Source organism: Nannospalax galili, unplaced genomic scaffold, assembly GCF_000622305.1.
Source record: "Nannospalax galili isolate Female #2095 unplaced genomic scaffold, S.galili_v1.0 scaffold1623, whole genome shotgun sequence".
Taxonomy (NCBI): Eukaryota; Metazoa; Chordata; class Mammalia; order Rodentia; family Spalacidae; genus Nannospalax; species Nannospalax galili.
In genome coordinates, this window is record NW_008349082.1 from 647619 (window position 1) to 660876 (window position 13258).

At 48.0% G+C, this 13258-nt stretch overlaps 1 protein-coding gene across 1 annotated transcript in view; it reads left to right on the plus strand.

Annotated features, from left to right (window-relative positions):
- The window catches only part of Grik5 (glutamate ionotropic receptor kainate type subunit 5), an 83971-nt gene that overhangs the window by 27054 nt on the left and 43659 nt on the right, over positions 1–13258 (plus strand). Inside the window, exon 12 of the mRNA XM_008846436.3 lies at positions 186–389. Coding sequence (XP_008844658.1) covers positions 186–389 — 204 coding nt within the window. The remainder of the gene's footprint in view (positions 1–185; positions 390–13258) is intronic.

Consider the following 13258-nt stretch of genomic DNA (forward strand, 5'->3'; position numbering starts at 1 on the left):
AGGTGGATGGTTCCTGAGAAATGACACCTGAAATTGACCTTGGGCCTCCCACATGCACAAGCATACAGTGAGCTCTAGCATATGGCCCTGCCCCCAGCTTTGCCTGCACCCCAGCATCCCTGGGGTCCCTGACTCAGCCTCCAAATGTCCAGTCTCTGACCTCCTGCTTTCTCTTGCCCACCCAGGAGAACCCGTATGTCATGCGCCGACCCAACTTCCAGGCCCTGTCGGGAAACGAGCGCTTTGAGGGCTTCTGCGTGGACATGCTGCGGGAGCTGGCCGAGCTGCTGCGCTTTCGCTACCGTCTGCGGTTGGTGGAGGATGGACTGTATGGGGCGCCTGAGCCCAATGGCTCCTGGACAGGCATGGTTGGCGAGCTCATCAACCGGGTACGGTTGGCAGGGGCTGGGAAAAGGGCCAAGGAGTAGGCAACAGAAAGAGGAAGGGAGGGTGGAACCAGGTCAGCACAAAGCAAAACAAAGAGGCAAAAGGCTGGTTACCTTTGCTCCAAGTGCTCTGTGTCCTGACAGCGCAAGCAAAGCATGTGCCACCTCCTGTGTTTTTGCCATATGCTCCCCTTGTTCTCCAAGGTTTGATGAGTGAATAACAGTGACACGGAGTGGGATTCAGGCAAAGGCTGGAGGTAGTCAAAGAAGGCTTCCTGCAGGAGGCGATACTAAGGACTGTGCCTTATTTGTATCCTCTGCCCAGCACTGTTAGGGCTGGGAATATGGTTCTCTTGGCATAGTGCTTGCCTAGCAGGCAGGAAGTCTTGGGTTCAATCTTTAGCACCCTATAAACCAGGCATGGTAGGACATGACCGTCATCCCAGCACTTGGGAGGTGGAAGCAGGAAGATCAGAAGTTCATGGCCATTCTCTGTTATGATACCTGAGACCTCTTCTCAAAACAATAACAGAGCTATCTGTTTCTCAGTACGTGTTTGTGGCTGTCTCAAACAAAACAAAACAAAACCAAAACAGTCATGGTGGCACACACCTGTGATATCAGCACTTCTTAGGCAGGGGTGGGAGGATCGCTGAAAGTTCAGTGCCAGTCTGACCCCACAGCGAGTTCCAAGCTAGCTAGGGCTACATAATGAGACCTTATCTCAAAGAAAAGGCATGAAGTCAGGAGGTAAAGGGGGTAGCAGAGGGAGGAGCATATTTATTGCAAAGGTAACAGCATTTACAGAAGTGGAGCCCTTAGAGAATGAAGCACTCTGGGAGAAGCAGCTGGGCCTGCCTGTGTGTGGGCAAGACTTGGATGGAGGTGAGGAGGATGAGAGACAGGAGGTGGGAGGTGGGAGGCAAGGGCGCAGTGGAAAGAATATTCTAGAGTTAGACCAACCTGGACTGGTGTCCTCGGGTGCATCTTTTCTCTACCCGGAACCTTACTTTTCACCTCCCTAAAATGAGGCTCATAGCAGACAGGTCTGTGGTGAGGGACAGGGTCTCAGGTAGCTCAGGCTGGTCTTGAACTTATTATGTAGCCAAAGATGACCTTGAATTCCTGATCCTCCTACCTCTACCTCCCAAGTGATATGATCACAGGCATGCACCACCATGCCCAGTTTATGCGTGATGCTGGGGATTTGAACCTAGGGTTTCCTGCATGCTAGGCAAGGACTCTACCAGCTGAGCCATATTCCTAACCCTTATAGATTTTTTTTTTCATTCCAGAGAAAACTGGGTGGGCAAATGCACAGAGGCAGGAATGCACAAAACAGACATCTGGTTAGAACACACCAGAGTTAGTTTGCAGAGCACGGGACTTGCAGCCTTGACATTGGACTTGGCTGAACTCACCCTCCTGTCTCTCCCATGCCAAAATTTGGTGCTTTGGATCCCCTGAATGTCATCAGGATAGACACCAGCAGGGAACTTTGTTAGACAAGGACATTTATCCCTCAGGGCATTAATGTTCAAAAGTTATTTTGTACAGAACTTTCCCTCCCGTTGAAAGCCTCAGGGGCCCAGATGAAAACAGGGCTGCTCTACGGGAGGAAGAAGTGGGGAGCCTGAGTCTTGACTGCTTGGTCTCCCCACTCCAGCCTGCAGGCAAGTCCTGAGGCATGGTCCTCTGTTGAAAACTTCTGCCCCAGGGTTGGTGTTAAAGTTTGACCCTGAGAGGGTCGTGCTGAGCAGACGGGGGCGGGGTGGGGGGGGTTAGTGCCCATCCCACTGACAAGCTTCCCCCGGACCTGTTTCCAAGCGTGGTCCTCAGTCATACAGGATTGGGAATTTTTTTTTTTAAGTGTGTACGCACGTACGTATATACATGCATGTTTGTGTGGAAGTCAGAAAACAACTTGTGGGGGGCAGTTCTCCAGGGAACAAACTCAGGTCCTTAGGCTTGGCAGTAAGTGCCTTTGCCTTTTGAGCTATCTTGCAGGTCCTGGGAATTTTCTTTTATTGGCCTCTCCAGAAATAGGCAGACCTCTGAGAGTAAACCCCTCTTAGTAAATCAGAGGCCAGTTTATCCATCAGCTAAAGAGGGGCCTGGCTGTCTGACTATGAGAGCTCTTCACCTTTGTGGCTCTAGACTGATGCATCAGGGTGGGCAAAAGGAGTTGGTGCCTGTGGTGAGTTCCTGTGATTGGTTTTGTGCAACCCCGAGCCCTGTTTGAGTCTTGCCTCTGCTGTGCATGTGCTGTGCCGTACAGGTTTCTTAACTGAGCTATAACTTGGTTCCTTCGGTTTATAAAATGGCAGAAACAGCCCTTGGCCTGTAGCTTAGCTGTGAGAATAGAACAAATAAATCCATATAAATGACCTGGGCAGGGCCTGGTGGGCAGAGGGTGCCTGCCTATGACCTGTTTTGTCAGTATTCTTACTCCTGTCAGCACCGTCAGTTCATGCATGCATTCATCCATTTGTCATCCCTCTGGTATTTATTAAGCACCTACTGTGTTCCAGGCTCTATGCTTTACCCTGGAGTAATCAAGCCAGGCCTGGCCTTGCCTTTACTGGGCAGGTCAAAGAGTCTGGGCCTCAGTAGGTCAAGCTGGCTCAAGCTGGAGAAAGGGTAGATTGATAGGAGGATGTAAAAGTTCCAGGGGGGACATGGTGGGCCTGGGACTGGGGCACAGCACAGATAGAGACTAGGGGAAGGACTGGGGAGTGCAGGGCCTGATGACTACTGGGTGGGGAGTACAGGGCGGAAGGTGGCTGTGGTGGCGTCTTCCCATGTCTGAATTGGGCAGCTGGTGATGACATTTACGGAGAAAACAGTGGAGGAGGAGCAGGCTAGCAGCGTAAAGAGGGTGGGACTCATGCCCTGCTGAGACTGTGCTGCCTGCTGTGGGGTGGCTGGGCCTGCAGAGCCACGTGGGAATCCTTACCACATCACACCAACAGCAGCAGCAGCTGCCCTCGGATGACTTCACACCATGTGCTGGGAATGTTCCAAGTGTTACTTAACTCCACTGTCCTAATCCTGCAGGGCCTGGAGCACTGTCTCCTGCCAACACCAGGCCTGGAGCCCAGCAGCACTGAGACATATCCCCAACTACTAGGGCTGCAGCCAGGGGCGTCTGTCCTAAGGCTGCACCCTTTGCAGACCTCACAAAAGGTACTTGGGCAAGCCTGGAGTGACCAGGGAGTATTTGCTATTGTTGATCAAGTGTTCCTGCTGGGCTAGGCCTTTGTCCAAGCTTTCCAATCTCAATGAGGCCTCTCAATGAGGAAGGGATTAGTATTATCCGCATTTCCTCAAATGCAACCAGGCACCAAGGTACCATCATGCCCAGGCCATTCAGATAGTGACTAGGAGAGACAGAGCAGGAATCCCAGGAGGCTGGTCTGGAGCTGGAGAATGACTTCCATATGGAAAGCAGCCCAAGGTACTGACGTTCCCCAGCCCCAGCTTGGATCTTTGGCAAGTCTCAAAAGTCTGGTTCATTTATTGTACCCTGTGACCACTGCTAGAATTGATTCCTGTTGTGGTGTGAATTCAAGTTCTGTCCCAGGTCAGCCTGAAACTCACTTGGTTTTCAAAGTGCTGGGATTGAACCCAAGACCTCATGCAGGCTAGGCACGCATTCTGCCATCTGAGCTACATCCCCACTTCCTGCCAGCCTCCTTCCCGACTGCCTGCCTCAGGTCATTCTGCACCAGTTTGTCAGGATCTCTCTACAATGCAGAGAGATTTTGCCATTTGCTTTAGTAAAAGCCACTAGGGCCTCAAGATAAAGCTTACATTTTCCAGGCTGGCCTAAAAGATAGACCAGATGTCTTAGGTCAACTTCAAGAAACAGATGGCTTAAACTGAGGGAGAGAGGAGTTGGGCTCTGATGCAGTGGCACCTGGGCCTCAGCCATCCCTTGGGAAGCTCTAGAGCTGGGCTGACCAAGGACAGCCTCCCCTTTGTGCCCTGAGGCAAGGGGACCAGGCCTTTATGCTCCTGACATCTTGGATGTGGGATGACCTCAGGGAGTGTCAAGACCTTGGTCCAGGGGATGTCTTTCATCAACTGAGCTGTGAGCCACCACCACTCAAGGTAGCTGGGGCAGCCAAGTGCCCTGTTCCTTGAACTGGAGGTCTGGGGTCCACTGTGGCATCCATTATAGTGGCACAGTGGTTAGCAGCTTGACAGCAAGCTCCAGGCTCTGGGAGGTCCACAGGATTCCTGGCAAGCTGCCACACCTTTGTGCAGCTTTCCCTCACAGAGGTTTGGATTAATGAATACATTTGTAAGGCAGACCCAGTACACAGGTAGTCACTACTGATGGTCACAATCAGTGAGGTGATGTGTGTATCTTGGAGTGTGTTTGGAGCATTGACTGTGGAGTCAGATAACCCTGGTTTGAATTTGTATTTGCTCTGTACTAGCTGTGTGACCTGTAGACAGGAGGCTGCCCATCTGAGTCTTAGCATCCCCTCCAAATGGAGATTAATGACCCCCTATCTTTGGGGAGTGCATCATGAGGGACTGATGAGATCCGTATAGGTGTTATCATAACTAAGATGATGTCTACATCACCCTGAACCTCACACGGCAGGGGCAGGAATCTCAGCGAAGGAGCTCTTGCAGCCCAGAAGAACACGTAGAATGTATGCACAAAACTGATGTTGAGTAGGTAATCAATTGATTCTGTCGAGGGGTCTGTAGAATTGCTGTCCATGGAGTTTTTCCTCAGCCAAGCACATAGTGGCTGATTTCTTGCTTACAGTCTTCATCCAACTCTGTCTCTGGAGATTGTACCGAGTCTCTTAGATTGACATTTTTAAATACTGTGCCCTATTGATTGGTCTTCCAGTTCCAAATATTTGATGCACTGAGAAAGTCACACAGGTAGGTGCAGAGATGAAAAAAGAATCTCACTATAGAGAACCTCTCAGATTTTTTTTTAAAGAAATAATCTCAAGGCGAGGCCAGAGAGATAGATGGCTCAGCAGTTAAGAGCACCGACTGCTCTTGCAGGGGACCTGGGTTCGATTCCCAGCACCCACATGGAGGCTAATAACTGCCTGTAACTCCAATTTCAGATATGATGCCTTCTTCTGGCCTTTTTGGGCATTGCATGACATGGGTGCACTTACATACATGCAGGCAATGTATTCATACACATAAAATAAAAATAATAAAGAAAAATATATATTTTGGTCTTTTTGAGACAGGGTCTCCCTGTAGCCCCAGCTGGCCTGGAATTTGCTATGTAGACCAGGCTGGCCTCAAACTCACAGAGAGCCGCCTGCCTCTGCCTCCTGGGTGCTGTGATTAAAGGCCACCATGCCTGGCACTAAAGGAACAATCTATTTTCCCCAGTTGATACATACAGTACAAAGTGACATGAAGTCAGAGCATAGCAGTAGCAGGAACGCTTGGCATGACTTGGCATGACTTGGTCTCATACCTCAGAGACAACCAAGTGTGGGGAAGATGTCTCTAAATCATTTTCTTTAACTTCATTAACACATATAAATGTGGGTTCTTTGAAATACAGTCTTATGTAGCTCAGGTTGGCCTGGAACTCATTATGTGGCCAATGATGACCTTGAACTCCTGATTCCCCTGCCTCCACCTCCCAAATGCTAGGATATATGTGTATACCACTACACCTAGTTCTCTCTTTAAAACTTTTATTTTGGGGGGCTGGAGATGGCTCAGCTGTTAAGAGCACTGGTTGTTCTTGCAGAAGACCTGGGTTCAAATCCCAGTACCCACATGGCAGCTAACAACCATCAGTAATTCCAGTTCCAGGAGATCATCTGACATCCTCTTTTGTCCTCCAGGGGCATTGCATGACATAGGTGCACTTATATACATGTAGATATAACACTCATACACATAAAATAAAATAAATAAAAATTTTAAAAACTTTTATTTTTTGAAAAAATAATATCCTGTTATGCAAACCACTGTGAAATTTGTTTTTCTCCACTTTAAAAAGTGTTGTATTTATTTTAATTTTATGTATATGAGTGTTTTGCCTCCTTGTATATAAACATATCACTGTATGCAGAGCCCACAGAGGCCAGAAGAGGGGTCAGATCCCCTGAACTGGAGTTGAGGATGAGTGTTAGCTGCCATGTGGGTGCTGGGAACAGAACCCAGGTCGCCTGAAGGAGCAGCCTGTGCCCTTAACCACTAATCCATCTCCCCAGCCCCGCTTTTCATTTTTTATTTTGTTTATTTGTTTGTTTGGGTTTGGGGGAGGGGATTGAGACCGGGTCTCCATGTAGCTATAGCTGGGCCTGGAACTTGCTATGTAAATCAGGCTGGCTTGGAACTCACCCAGATCCACTTGCCTCTGCCTGTCAGGTGCACTGACATGCCCAGCAAACATTTGAAGTCTCCCTTTCTCTTGCCTTTATATTTCTTTTTCTTTTTGAACTCCTTGTGTAACCAAGATGACCGTGAACTCCAGATACTCCTGCTTCTACTTCCCAAGTGTTGGGGTTACAGGCGTGTGCTGGGTTTTTGCAGTGCTGGGGATAGAACCCAGGGCCTTGTGCATGCTAGGTGAGTGCTTTGTCAACTGTGCTGCACCCCCGTCCTAAATATATATTTTTTTGAAACAGAGTCTCCCTGTAGCCCCAGCTGTCCTGGAACTCGCTATGTAGACCAGGCTGGCCTTGAACTCACAGAGATCCTCCCGCCTGTGAATGCTGGGATTAAAGGCGTGTGCCACCACGCCTTCTATACATTTTTTAAAAGCAGTTACCGCACATCTAATTCATTTTTGTTGACTATCATATGCTGGACTCTTCTCTTGCCACTAGGGGGCAGAATTGTGCAGAACAGACATAGTCCCTGTTCCTCTGAAGTTGTTCTAACAGGGAAACTGACAGTAAATAGATGGTATAAGACAGTGAGAGCATTGTTAATAGAAAAGATGATGGATATAAAGGATCTGGCACATGCGTGGGAGGTAGCATGTAGGAAGAGACCCCAGCGAGGTGAGGAAGACAGCCCTGCAGAGACTCTAGGGAGTGTTACGACATCAGGGGCTTCACGGGCCTCCCTTCAGCATCCCCAGCATGTAGAACATTCTGATACCCAGCAGGCCCTCATAATACTTGCTGAATGGAGAGACAGGTCTGGGAGAAGGGACAGAGGGTTCATCTGTGTAAAGCTTGGAGGTGGGACTGAGTTCACCTACACCAAGAAGCTGTGTCTAAGAAGAGGGTGTGAGGGAGCAGGGACAGCAGTGAGTTCTGAGAGGGCGCAGACCACGGGGTGGTGATCAAGAAGACGTAGGTGGACATCTGAGGTGTTGTTGGCGTTGTACTGTGAAGCGCTGTATGATTTAAGATGAGATGCTGCATCAGGACAGGAGCGGCCAAATGCTGCGACCTTTCTTCTTTTCTCTTTTTGCTGAGGTGAAATTCGTATATCATAAGATGAGCTATTTATTTATTTGGTTTTATTTTTTAAACTTTTTTAAAACATTTATTGCGTGGGCACGTGCATGTGTGTGTGTGTGTGTGTATACACGTGTGTAGGTGCTGACAGACATATGCATGCTACAGTGCATGTGTGGAGGTCAGAGGACAGCCTGCAGGAGTCCATTCCCTGCGTCTATCATGTGAGCTCTAGAGATGAAACTCAGGTTGTCAACACTGTTTTTTTTTTTTCAGCTTTTTTTTGAGGCAGGATCTCATATCCCAGGTTCACTTTGAACTTGAGATCCTCCTGCTCCAGACTCCCAAGTATCCAACCCAGAGTAACCATTTTATTTTTTTTAATTAATTAATTTTAATTTTATGTGTATGAATGTTTTGCTTGCGTGTATGTAAGAGCACCAGGTGTGTGCAATGCCCTCAGAGGCCAGAGAAGGACATTTGATCGCCTGGAATTGGAGTTACTGACGGTTGTTAGCCACCATGTGGGTGCTGGGAACTGAACCTGGATCCTCTGCAGGAGCAGCCAGTGCTCTTAACCACTGAGCCATCTCTTCAGTCCCCAGAGTAACCATTTTAAATGATACACTTGAACCTAGGATAGTGGTGGATGCTTGTAATCCTAGCATTTGAGAAGCTGACCCAGGAAGATCAGGGGGTGGAGGTAGCCTGGGCTACATAGGAAGTCCCTGTCTCAAGCAAAAACAAGGGTTCCATTGAGTGGCACTTAGCACATTTGTTTGTGCAGCCACCACCTCTGTGTAATTCCAAAGCACTTTCACCCCCAAAGGAAACCATCTCCTCATTAAGCATTCCTTTCCTCCCTGCTTCAGCTTCTGGAAGCCACCAATCCTTCTGTCTTTGGGTTTGCTTATTACAGATACTTCATGTAAATGGAATCATCCGACATACGGCCTTGTGAATCTGCCTTCTTTCCCTCAGCATGCTTTTTTAGTTCATCTTCATTATAACATATATCAGTACTACGTTCCTTAAAAAAAAACCTTTTGTACATTTATTTATTTATTTATTTATTTATTGATTTATTGATTTATTGTGTGTATGTACATGTGTGCGCTCCATAGTGCACATGTGGAGGTCAGAGGACAACTTGTGGGAGTCATTTCTTTCCTTCCACCATGTGGGTCCCAGAGATTGAATTCAGGTCGGCAGGCTTGGCAGCAAGCACTCTTACTAACCTTTAAGCCATCTCGCTGGCCCTTTGTTTCTTCTTATGGCTCAATAACATTCAACTGAACATATATACCATTTGGAGCTTTTAAATTGCACATGTGGAGGTCAGAGGACAACTTGTGGGAGTCATTTCTTTCCTTCCACCATGTGGGTCCCAGAGATTGAATTCAGGTCGGCAGGCTTGGCAGCAAGCACTCTTACTAACCTTTAAGCCATCTCGCTGGCCCTTTGTTTCTTCTTATGGCTCAATAACATTCAACTGAACATATATACCATTTGGAGCTTTTAAATTGCTTGAAACATATGAACCCTGGCCATTCTCTTGAGAAACATCTGGAGTGGGGAAGGAGTGGCTGCAAACAGATGGCTCACATGGAAGATGCTGGATGAGAGGCAATTCAGACCTCAGAGGACCAGAACTTGGGCTTGAGTGTCTGCTGTGTAGGTGTGCTTCCAGACTGGATGTGCATGGGAGGGACTAGGTGACTGTGGGGTTGGACCGGACCATCTCCACCATGCAGTGGTCAGGTTGAGAAAGAATTATATTTGGATGTCAATCCTTTGACCACTTGCTTGAAATTGAAGGGGAGACACAGGAATCCCATTTCTCTGTCCCATTTGTGGCTGGAGCATGAATTATTTAACTCATTCCTTATTGATGGCTGACTGGATGGCTTCAGTCCTTGCTGGCATAGCTACTGCCCCTCTGAACTTGGCCTGTGGGTTTGTGGAGTGTTCCTGAGGGATACATTCTGCGAAGTAAAAGAGATGGGTCAAAGGATAAGAATTGTTTTTAAGTATATACTGCCAAATGGCTGTTCAAAGAGGTTCCTCTAATTTATAGTCTCACCAAAAGTGCAGGAGAATGTCGAGTTTCCTATATGCTTGCCAACAGTGGATACTATCAATCTTTAAAAAAAGTCCTTGCCAATGATAAAGGCCCAAAATAGTGTCTGATTGTTTTAACCTAACAGAATGTTATGTGACTGAATATCAATCCCCACTTGAATGTGCTGTTACTTATGTAGCTTTTTTTTTTTTTGGTCTTTTTGAGACAGGGTCTCCCTGTAGCCCCAGCTGTTCTGGAACTCACTATGTAGACCAGGCTGGCCTTGAACTCACAGAGATCCACCTGCCTCTGCCTCCCGAGTGCTGGGATTAAAGGCATGTACTACCATGCCCGGCTTTATGTAGCTTTTTAAAAAGATTTAGGGGCTGGAGAGATGGCTCAGTGGTTAAGAGCACTGACTGGTCTTGCAGAGGATCTGAGTTCAGTTCCCAGCACCCGGATGGTGGCTAACAACCATCCATGACTCCAGTTCCAGGGACTCTGACACCCTCTTCTGTCCTCCTCAGGCACTGAATGAATGACATGGGTGCACTTACACACATGCAGACAATGTACTCATATACATAAAATAAAATTAATTAAAAAATTAAAAATCAAAAATGATTTAAAAATTTTTATAAGTATGTTTGCCTGCATACAGACACAGACACAGACACAGACACCACACACACACACACACATCATGTGAGTGCCTGGTGCCCTCAAAGACCAGAAGAGAGTGTCAGGTTCCCCCTGGAACTGGAGTTATGGATTGACTGAAACTGGTCTCTGCAAAAGGAGCAAGTGCTCTTAAACACTAAACCACCTCTCTAGCCCCTTAGCCTTTTAACAAATATTTATTTTTATGTTTTAGTGTGTTTGGGTGTTTTACCTGCATGTCTATAAGTCCATCACATGCATGCATTGCCCTCGGAGGCCAGAACAGGGCGTCAGATTTCCTGGAACTGGAGCTACAGACAGTTGTTAGCCACCATGTGGGTGCTGAAAACTGAACCTGGGTCCTCTGCAAGAGCAGCTAGTGCTCTTAACTGCTGAGCCATCTCTCCAGCCCCTTCCTCCGCTTTTTCCCTAGTAGCCCTAGCTGATTTGGAACTTGATATGTAGACCAGGCTGGGCTTGATGTCACAGAGCTCGACCTGCCTCTGCCTCTTGAGTGCTGGGATTGAAGCATGCACCACCATGCCTGGCTCCCTTATCCATTTTTTCATATGTAGCTGTTTTGTTGTTGCCTTTGGTTTGCTTGAGGGGGATTTTTGTTTGTTTTTCTGACACAGAGTCTCATGTAGCCCTGGCTGGCATCAAGTAGTCAAAGATGACTTTGAACTCCTAATCCTCCTGCCTCCACCTCCCAAGTACTAGGAGTACCTGACGGGTGTCACCGTGCCCACTTTATGTGGTGCTATGTGGTGCTATGTGGTGTTATGCAAGCACCCTATCTGCTGAGCTATATTCACAGGACTTGGTTTGAGACAAGGTCTTGCTTTATAGCCCAAGTTGATTTTGAATTTGAGATCTTTGTGTCAGCCTCCTGAATGTTGGGGTTGCATGGGTATATTACTAACAGGTGAGGTTACAGGCAGTTGTGAGCTGCTTGACATGGGTGCTGAGAGCCAAACCTGGGTCTTCTGAAAGAGCAGCAGATGTTCTTAACCATGAAGCCGTCTCTGCAGCCCTCTTTCTTCCTTCCCTCACTCCCTTCCTCTCTTCCTTCTTTTCTTTCTTTGAGATGGGGTCTTGCTGTGTTGTCCATGCCGACCTCTGGTTCCTGGACTCAATTAGTCTTTCTGCCTCGACCTCTGAAGTAGCTGGGACTGAGGTGCTAGCCCACCACACCTAGCATCTTTCTTGGTTTTGTTCTTTGATACTTTATTTTATGTGTGTGTTTTTTCTGAGTGCAAGTGCACCACGTACGTGCAGTAGCCACAGAAGCCAGAAAAGGGCATCAGATCCCCTGGAACTGCAGTTACAGATGGTTGTTAGCGGCCATGTGGATGCTGGGAGCTGAACCTGGGTCGTCTGCAAGAGCACCTAGTACTCTTAACCACCGAGCCATCTCTCCAGCCCTGATTTTAGTTTTTTTGTTTTTTTTTTTTTTGAGGCAGAGCCTCATATCCTCCAGGTTGGCCTTGGAAGTCACTGTGTAGGTTTGATAGAGCCATGAACCCGCCTTGTGTTTTCCTAGTTCCTGGCTGTGTCACTGAAATAGACATAACCAGCAGCTGGTAGAGCGCCATATTGGCGCACTGACCCGTGGAACCAGGGCTGCTGTGGTGGTTAGAGCCAAGCCCTTAGAACTCCCCGTCTTTCCCAGGATATTAATTCAAAAGCAGTTCTGTATGCTTTGTGGGAATGGCAGAGGTTAGTTCCCACTATTACAGCTCCAAAGGAGTAGGGGTGCTGACCCCACCTCCATTCAGCTGCCCATTTGGCCGGCACAGAGGCAGGTGGAGCAGGGAGAATGACTGTGGGATATTGTCACAGTAATCGGGTGATGACTCCAGTTGCTCTCCCTAATGAAGTGCCTTTACTGGAGCAAATCAACACAGCCTCTGCCAGCCCATGTGAGCAACTGACCTGGCAAATGTGTTTTTTTCTCCATATTGATGTCCAAGGACCACCTGAAGCTCAGGGTGCATCCTGGAAGCCTCGCTCAGGGCAACATCAATGCTCCCAAAGGCTGCAGTGATACAGGCTGGAGAAGTTGATCTCCAGGGTCCCCATGGCCTCGTGCTGACTACTGCATGGATGCAGTATGCCAATCAGATCTGAGAAGCTGGAAGTCGTTTTCTGAGCAGGGTTAGTAATAGCCTCCTGCTGAGATCAGCCAAGTCCAGCCAGGAGATGAAAACAAAACCACTTACTGACTAGAATCATAGCAGTTATTTGCTCGCTCTCTCTCTCTCTCTCTCTCTCTCTCTCTCTCTCTCTCTCTCTCTCTCTCTGTGTGTGTGTGTGTGTGTTGCAGTACTGGGGACTGAACCTAGGACTTCATGCTTGCATCTCCCTTCCTGTGTACTGGGTGTATGCCCTCGTGCCTATCTCATAGCAGTTATTTGAGCAGCAAGAATTGTGTGTGTATGTGCACAGGATATGTGTGTGCCTGTGTGTATGCACACAGACATGTACATACAAGGTGGACATGGAAGTCAGAGGTAACATCTGGGGTCCTGTTCTATCAGCCTCACCTTTATTTTTTGAGACTCCTGTCTCAAAATCTGAAGCCACAGCCGGGCATGGGGCCACATACTTTTAATCCCAGCACTTGGGAGGCAGAGGCAGGTGGATCTCTGTGAGTTCAAGGCCAGACTGGTCTACATAGTGAGTTCCAGGTCAGCTGGTGCTACAGGGAGACCCTGTCTCAAAAAGAC